This window comes from Sphaeroforma arctica, assembly GCF_001186125.1.
Source record: "Sphaeroforma arctica JP610 unplaced genomic scaffold supercont1.1949, whole genome shotgun sequence".
Classification (NCBI taxonomy): Eukaryota; class Ichthyosporea; order Ichthyophonida; genus Sphaeroforma; species Sphaeroforma arctica.
In genome coordinates, this window is record NW_014038609.1 from 1 (window position 1) to 9,633 (window position 9,633).

General features: G+C 41.0%; 1 protein-coding gene across 1 annotated transcript; it reads right to left on the reverse strand.

Annotated features, from left to right (window-relative positions):
* Nucleotides 1–3,729: 3,729 nt before the first annotated feature.
* Nucleotides 3,730–5,007, reverse strand: SARC_11909 (hypothetical protein; the record flags this gene model as incomplete). Its single annotated transcript, XM_014293997.1, has 3 exons — nucleotides 3,730–3,924; nucleotides 4,340–4,438; nucleotides 4,600–5,007. 3 exons carry the CDS (start codon nucleotides 5,005–5,007, stop codon nucleotides 3,730–3,732), a joined length of 702 nt encoding a protein of 233 aa, XP_014149472.1.
* Nucleotides 5,008–9,633: the final 4,626 nt, after the last annotated feature.

Genomic DNA, 9,633 nt, shown 5'->3' on the forward strand with positions numbered 1-9,633 from the left:
GATCATGAACACTTAGTACTTCTAGTGAAAATTATTCAATAAAGAACAGCTAGAGGTACGCCCTGTGTGATCGAGGATATTTAGGCTATTAACAAGAGGCAGTCCCGATCATTCTTACACAAGCTACCACTGCTAAATCCTAACTGACTAAATTGTATTTTAGTTTACTATAGTTTGAAACCTAGTAATTTCCATCGAAGTTTACAGAAGTTTACACACTTGGCCCAAGCTTCAAACGGGAATTTACTGGCCACTTCTTCCCATCAATCTTTCCTGAACCACTACAGCGACTATGAGAGCCATTCCATATGTTCATACATTGTATCATACATACTTGCCATTTTTGAAATAAAAAATATTATCCCTATGTCTGTGCACATACCTATCATGTATTTAATTTATATGTATGTATGTGCACATACATGTATTTAATTTATAAGTATGTACGTGCACATACGTGTACTTTATCTATAAGCATGTATGTACAATTACATGTGTTTAATCTATATGGATGTACACCTACACGTGTTTAATGTATAAGTATGTATGTGCACATGCATGCTCATGTTTAAGTATGCATGTGCAATTACATGTATTTAATTTATATGTTTGTGTGCTTACATATATTCAACTTATAAGTATATATGTGCACATACATTTTATCTAATTTATAAGTATGTATGTGCACATACGTGTACTTTATCCATAAGTATGTATGTGCAATTACATGTATTTAACGTATAACTTACAAAAAGTATGTATGTGCACATATATGTATATAATGTATAAGTATGCATGTGCAATTACATGTCCTTAATGTTCACTTACATATATTTCATTTATATGTATGTATGTGCTTATATAGGTATTAGATGTGTAAGTATGTTTGTGCACTTACATGCATTTAATTTACAAGTATATATTTGCACATGTATGCTTTTAATCTATAGGTATGTATGTGCACATCCATGTATTAAATTTATAAAAATATGTGCACTTGTATTTAATTTACATGAATGTATGTGCATTTGCATATCGACAATTTATAAATCGGTCACTGATCGCTATTCAGTTTATTTGCAAGTTTACAGCGTCACGGCTTGGCGACGGTCGAGAAGCCACCGGTAAAGATCGATTTCGGTTACTTGAGCAGGCTAAATACTAGAATACCATGTAAACGTATTTATTAAAGTTTATCAGGTACAGTATGTACTAACGATTATTCATTAATAATTGTTATGTACTATGTTGTGACTCACTGGGTCGGGGACTCGGGGTCCAGTTGGTTGGGTTATAATTTATGTGCAAGTTATTTAGGACAAGTTTGGTCTGTCCTTTTTTTTGGGGGTAGTTTGTCCTGTCCGATTGGTCAAAAAAATCGCTCATTGCGAAGTGGTATTTCTTCTCGTTAATCTTGAAGTTTTTCTCATTGAATCTCTTAAGGACTTGTCTGACTAATGCGGCATGTTCGCCTGTAGTCTGAGAAAAAGATGACCATGTCATCTATATAGACTTGCACGTTAGGCTTGTCTGCAAACATTTCTTGCATTACTTGTTGGAAGAATGCTAGTAAAAAGTGTAATCCGAAAGGTGCACCGCTGAACCGGTATTGTTTGCCTTTGCACGTAAAGCTAAAGTATTTATGGTGTTTACGGTGAAGTTCATACACTTGCATTTGATGGTATCCTTGTGTAAGGTCTATAGTTTTAAACACTGTAGCTCCTTCCATTCTTCGCAGTAGCTCGTTAATATGAGGTAAGTGAAAGCTATGAGTCGGCAATAATTTATTTATTGGACTCATATCTAAACATACTCTGACTTTTTTTAAACGATCCGTCAGAGTTATGTTGATCTACGGCTAGCAGCGCAAAGTTAACTGGCGTTTGTTGATAGTTAATTTCTATCCACCTTCTGCTAGCCATTTCTCAACTTGTTCCTTTACAACAGCCTCGTGTCTCCAGGATACATAGTTCCTTGAGGGACACTTAAGCTGTGTAAAGTCTACCTTGCTTAAGTCAAGTCTGACATATCCGTCGTTTAAGCGGAATTTTGCCCAATTTGTGATCTTTACTTTCATATTAACAAGAATCAGATCCATGATTTTGTTCGCAAAGTCAGGTATTAATGCCTTGACTGTGTCTGACGGGGGGTTTATATGGATTCAGACAGTTATCGTCTGATTGATCCTTTAAGGGATCTATGTTAGTTGGTAGACCAGCTACGGTTGTGCCTAGAGTGAGTAAATCACTCATTCCGACTATAATGTCGTACTTCTGTGGCATCTTAACTATCACAGCTTGAGTAGTGATACTCCTATCATCGGCCAGGGAGATTTTAACATCTGTGGCCATGGTATCACACTTAGCAGTTTTATCATCAGCTAAAATGAGATGAGTTGTTTGTTCTCTCCTTTCGATATTTTTCATTAATGCAAAGCGATCGGATATATCTACGCAAGGAAAATATTTCCATTGCAATATACAGGCATTATTATACGCTCATCTAAAGAGTCGTTGTATTGTCTGTGTGATGACTGTGCCTGGTAGTACCGTCACTCCAACTTAATGTTGGGCTTTCGGTCACAAGACTTAGTATAATAACCATTGGTCTTCTCACACTTGTCACACTTTGTAAGAAAGTTGTGTACAGGTGGATGCATGTCTACCATTCCAATAACTGTTAGAGGTTAACTTGTACATGTAATATCCACACTGGGCGTCGGCACATTTCTTAATCTCCTTAAATGGAGGTTATATGTCCTTTGCTCCTGCGCGTGCCCGTTTATTGGGTCGCGTGGATAAAGTGGAGTCGCGAGCACGTGTATGTTGGGGTCTCTTGTTTGAGGTCTGCCTGGATACGTACCCGTGATCGGTGAGCTCCTGCGGCTTCTTAACAGCCGCTTTTCCCTCTGATGTTACTTGATGTGCGGGAAAAGACGTGAATACAGTATCATAAAACTGTTCCCATGTAAGTCCCAGTGAGAGTGGCGCCTGTGTTGTCGGCAACGGGTGTGCAGGGTTGGCGTGGAGATCGTCGTTGGTACGCAATATCTTGGAACATTTGGGTATTGCTTTGGGCGGTCAGACGTGGGCGGAACGAGTGGTTTGGCAGCCGTTGTACCCAAGGTCTATTTATGTCGTAGTAGAAACCCCCAAAGATTTGTGTGTTAGCGGCATAGCGCCAGATGCGGTCGAGAATCCGTTGCAAGCCTTCCGCTGGACCATGCAAGGTAAAATACGACCGTAGTAGGTTATGATGCACCCGGAGTTTGGCTTGAAATAGTCGTGCGCGGGATTTGTTGCGTAAGTGATAAAGTCGATGGCGATATCAGTGATATCCATGAGAGGGAAGGCGTTCGTCCAGAGGCGGCGGCATTGTTGGCATTTTTTTTACGCCAATGGATGTGGTGTTTGGAAAAGATGCCAATACCACAGTGTGAATGGTGTAAAATGTTGTGTCGTGTTGTGTGATGTAGAATATGATATGTATAATATTATTTATTTCAAAAATGGCAAGGATGTATGATACAATGTATGAATATATGGTATGGCTCTCATAGTCGCTGTAGTGGTTCAGGAAAGATTGATGGGAAGAAGTGGCCAGTAAATTCCCGTTTGAAGCTTGGGCCAAGTGAGTCGATAATGGAAGATATGTGCTGGATAGTGTGTGATCGAGCGTATATGATTAAGGAATGTGGTGTTATGCCAGGTTTCAACCACACACATAATATCAACCTGACTCAAAATCGATATGGAAGGTTAAGGCTGTGCGGGAAGACCGTTGGTACGTGGGGTCGTCCGGGCTGCGCACGTTCTGACTGTGTGTTAGCGCCTGTCGGGATTCGTGGGTTAGGTGACAAGCGGTTTGTAGTATGTTTTGCTTGATATGCCTTCTGGAGCCGGTCTGTGGTACATTGGAGAATGTCTGCGTTGGTGGAATTCATAAGGGGGTCCAGTAAAGCATCCATGCTACGGGCAATAATTTTTGGTGCTCGTTCATGTGTGCAGCAGGCCTCCCGCTTGGTGCGGAGATAGTGGATTAAGGCTGCTTTCGTAGCGTCAGGATGTTGTTGGGAGCGGGGGTCTATGGTTTTATCAAATTGCCACTTCCACGTTAGTTCTGCATGTCGTTTCACCTGGGCGACAGCGTCATTGGGAACACAAAGGTGGACGAAACTGGAGGAGGTCCCGCGGCGATTTAGTTCAGAAACCGGTTTGGACGGGAGATACCAAAGAAAGTGGTGGCGTTTGAGGAGCGGTTGGGCGTGCCAGTATTTTTCAAATACTGATTGGGAAGGGGGCTTGCCGTTGGGAAAAATTGCCCGAAAGAAGAGCCTTACCGGAGTGATGTCATCCATTTCATGGAGAGTTTTGTCCGGCATCGGGCGGCCCATCACTTTCGTCAGAAGGTGTGCGGGTACTGGCGGCTGCAGTAGGGGCTGAGAGGTCAGTGGGATCGGGGATTTTTAGGGAGTCGGTTTTGTGGGGTTGCCCACTTTTGAGCGGTAGCTGGGAGGCTCACTGCTACTAATGGGCGCCTGTGGCCTCGGTCTTTTTGCTGGGTTTGGAAGGTGTTGGGTGTGCCTTCATTTAGAGATACACAGGTTTGGGATTTAAGGTCTCGGAGTTCGGATTCGAGGTTGTTCACTTTGGCACAGAGTTCAGCGAGTATTTGGTGCATGGTTAATATCCATTGGTCGTCAGCCAGAGGCTCTTTGGAGATGGGCCCATTATTGTCCAGGGTTGGTAGGGCCGGTCCCGACATTTGGTTGAGATTAGCCTGTAGAGTATTGACCTGTGCAGAGAGGACTGTGGTAGATTTTTGTAAATCCAATTTCCATTGGTCATTATGCAAGGAGTCGTTGGGGACGAGCGCTTTAGTTGGGGATTCAGCCTGGCCCGACATTTTTCGGAGGCTGTGGGACTGTGGTCTGTGGGTCGTGGGACTGTGGGACCCCAAACTCCCCACTGGGAATTGATTTTTTGGAAACAAACATCTAAACTCCATGTCCGATATGAAACTATGTAACTTTTTAGTGGGGTCTGTGGGTTTTTTGAATTTGGGTTACACTGGTGACTTGCGGGTCACCGAGATTTACGTTTCGGAGACGGAAATTTGAGTCAAGGGTCCGTCGTGAAAAATAAATATGAGGAAGTGAAAAATAAATATGGGGAAGTTATGTATGTATATATTCATTTTTCTCTATTTTTATTTCTAATTTTATTCATCCAAATTGGAATCACTTACATAGTCATACATAGTACATAGTCATACTGTGAATACTCATATTTATCTTCTTTTTTTTTAAACAGAAGACTAAAGTCATAGGCCATAGCCTCATAGGCCCAAGACCTATGGACCATTCAATTCTAAGCTCATTGCGTTATGTGGATGCTGAATAAAAATTGAACTATAACGCCTATTTTCATGTTCTATATACTTTAAAACGGTTATGTAGCTCAAATATGCCCAACGAAATTTCAGAAAATGCACTTCGAATGTGCACCTAAAATCCACGAAGTGGGCTATTTTTTGCTACAACTGTGCGCCTGCGGATTCATCAACAAACTGATTCCGCAAATATCAAGTGGATCTTGATTTTGATTGTCTCATATAGGGGCGAGAAGTCGAGAACTGAGAAATGAGTTGTGGATACTGCCGTAAAGTGAAAACAAACTGAATATATTATAGGTTATCATAGCCAATAGAAAATAGAAACTCGGAGCCCGGTCATATTTGGCGCGCTCAACAGCCTCAACTGGGGACAAATCTGCGGACCTAGAAAATACACCCCATCTAAAATCCATTGGGCCATGAATGTAATAAAAATTGAACTTCGCTTATATCGGCAAGTAATAGAAGTTTTAACGGTTAACGCATTGGGCTTAGCCATACATAGACCATAGCTTTCTAAAGTACTTTAAAAATACCCATTGAGCTGCGTGAAGGGCAATTGCGACCAGCTCACTACTAAGTCGTAGTCATAGGAGCATTATTTTTGATATTTAGACTGAAGTGCTTTTACTTTTTGATTTTTGATTTTTGGGTGACTGTCACTACTCTCTAGTACTACTCTATAGAGTAGAGTGAGTGTCTACTCCGTCTACATTACATTTAAAAACTGTCTTCACTCTTCAGTCTTGACTCTCCTCTTGTGTATTTATACGTCCCTACTCCCTAGTCCATACTGCCTACGTCACTAACCTTACCGTTTTCCACTAAAACTTTTATAAATCGAGTAAATATACGTTTACGTTCGACTTTTATTCCATATCTGGTCCTTTGTATACACGTAGGTGCATCATGAGGGTCTAAAACATTAGGTATTTACTATTTTTACAATACGAACTAATCCGGTAAAAGAACTTAGGTAGGCCCTACTTTTTTTATTATAACCGTTATAACGTTCTAAAGTTGAATAATTATGCGTTTACGTTCAATCTCTATCCGTACCCTCATAACGTTATGAGCTTGACCTACGATGTTCTGAACGGGAGTAAAATTATTTCCGTCGCCTCTGCCTTCTACCATATGTACCTATTTTAAGTTTTTAGTCAGTTCAGACTACAGACTCTACTCTTTGTACTTTGTAACTCTTTTTTTTATGATATTTTTCTAAAACAATAAATTCAATTTGTATTTGTATTTGTACCGTTTTTTTTTAACAAAAAGGGTTCTGATTTAATGTGTGTAAAAAAATAAGTAAATACATATTCTATTATATATATATATATATATATTATACATAAATAAATACGTCCACTCCTTGGATTTTCTCATAGCATATTATACGGGCATGTCGTTTTATAATCAACCAAGGTTACAACAAACAGTTTAGTAGTGGTCCGTATAGACGAGCTGTGAGATGCCTGGATCAATTCAAAGATCATTGACTAGGATATAATACAACACCTGCCAGAGATCCCATCCTTGCACTCCCGATTGCAAATCCTAACAGCATACTATGTGCGGGACTTCCGAAAGCAATGGGGTCCACAGGAACCACACATATAAGAAAAAATGTAGTGGCCGTGACTTTTTTGTAAATGCACCTGCTGGCGTGAACGTATCATCGACAGAGACAGTTCCATGTGATGCGATACAGATCGAGGATGCTAATCACACTATCACAATAGCAGAAATTAACAATCGTCAGACAATCTCGGAATGTACGGAAGTGAAGCTGGAGACCCAGAATTCGAAAGGAGTTGATCCGGAATCTGAAAATACGGGCTTCTCAGAGACTTGGGCTGCCTTTCAAAGCGTATATAGAACAAGAACTATAACTGAGAAAGAGTACTTGCGACTGTCTTATTGGATGTCTGGTATGAGCTTTGGGATAACAACTGCATGGTTCGTTGCAACCTACACGGCCTGTGGAATATTGATAGAGAATCAATCCCAGAAACCATACAATTTTCAACCTGGAGATTATAACATAGCTCTGCCCATTTTGCAGTATACCACTCTTGGTTTTACTGCTTTACTAACCATCGGTCTCTCTGGGATATGTCTGTGGAACGCGGAATATCCACTGGTGAAAACTCGTGGGAAACGGTTTGTAATTGGGTTAGCTGTCTCCGCCTTAATGACACTAGTCGGCGTCTTAGTGGGCATTCTTGGGAATTTCTACCGATTTTCTACTACAACGGGTGTATTCGGTTGGATTCGGCAGATAGGGTTTCTAGTTGGTGGTGTATCTGTTGTTTCTCTACTGGCATCGCGGCAGAGTTTTTTATACCATCTGTTCCTCGGAAGTCAGTTCGCCCTTCGACATCTAGATGCCATATGGTACCTTACCTATATTTTTTGCGTGCTACCTGCGTTTATTCTGTCTATAGTATACACAACAATGACTCTATCCAGTATCAGCACAAATTTCAAGATGCTTTTTAGTGCTTCTTATTTCCCATCGCTCACCGTGCTGGTTTATTACGCATACAAGTCACAAAGGATAGGCAGTGGGTTTGGCCACTGGGGCAGCTGTCTGCGATTAGCGATATTTCTCACTGTGGTGAGTGTCAGCCTTCGGATTATCGTAGTATATTTGTTAACTCGCATCCCCAAAGGGAAGCCCACTGACTGGACAAGGCTTCTCTCACGGTTTGGTCATATGTACTTGGTTTCAATAGCTATCAATGAATCCCTTCTGTCGATTGCCATCTTGGCACTACTAGATGTACAACCGCTCGACTGCCTGGATCCTAGGATAACCTACCGAAGCACATTCCCAACAAGCACACCGATGCCCATTGTCCAACAAGCCGTACAAACAAGACGTATACTGTACACAGCTACACCAAAATCCGTTGGTCAAAGTTCAAGATGTACAAGTAGGGAGCCACGAATCGACTCACCCAGAGGCCACCGCAAGAATAAGCACCGAAGGGGAAGTATCGGTGGTATATACGTTGAAACGGTTGCAAGTGATCACTTGCTCTCTAGTCAGGTTCCAGAATCTTCAAATAATTCAAAACACAATATACCCGAGTCGCTGCCCGAGTCACTGTCGGGGTCAGTCATGCCTCACTAGGCACAGTCAGAATTTATTTTAACATTGAACAAAAATATTTTACGGAGCGCAGCCACAATAATAGTGTGAACAACATAAAATCAAGAATATAAAATTGTCCCAGTAAAGGCTCCGCATATGTCTGACTACTAACTATATTTGAAGAAAGCGCATATTTGTAGTCGGCCAGAAGTGCATTGAGTTTGATCAACCAACAATAAGGCGTCCGCATATATCTCTTTACTAGCTATATTAGAAAAAAAGCAAATATCTGTAGTCTACCAGAAGGTGCACCGAGTTTGAGCAACCAACACTACGCGCGGAGACAATGTTAATTGTATTATATGGCATTGTGGTTTTGAAGGTGCTACGACAATTTGACACAATTACGAAAACAAATTCAATCAATCATTGCTAAATATGTGACTTTATAAGACTTTTACCTTTACTTTCCCTTTTCTAAACCACAATAATTAGAGCTCACTGAGATGAAAATCAGCACCGACATGACTGACTGGTTTGTAAATACATAGCTAGTATGGTACACAGGGGGAAGAATCTGCCCCTTTGAGGGGTCATATTTTGATCATAAATGTATACTCGACAATTGTTCAATCCCGATTTTTACATCGGCTACGGGTTCCTCGCGTTATTCCCAACAGGTTTCTTCGGTTCAACTTTTCCAATCAGCTCAGAGAGCCAAATAATAGGACTTTTTCAAATACGATCTTTACTTCATATCGGTTACAGTATATTTTAGCTATGGAGCACTTAAGGGCGTTTTTGAGCTCTTGAGGGCAAGGCGAAGGGAACTGCCGGTTCTTGTCATTGGATTTTTGAGATGTGCGGCACTTAAATTCGAAAACAAAGAGGAAGGAAAAGGGAGGAAAAAGCCTGAAGGGCCTCTGTTTTCAACTGATTATGATACAGCAACGTAATAGAGGTTGTTGAAATGATTGATGGCAAGGTTTACACTTTGATAAGACCGGGAAAGCGATATGGGAGTACTACAACTTTAATAGGGGTTGGTGGCAAGGTTTACACTTTGATACGACCGGGAAAGCGATATGGGAGTACTACAACTTAAATAGGGGTTTGAGAATAGCAACAAAGTGTTGTTT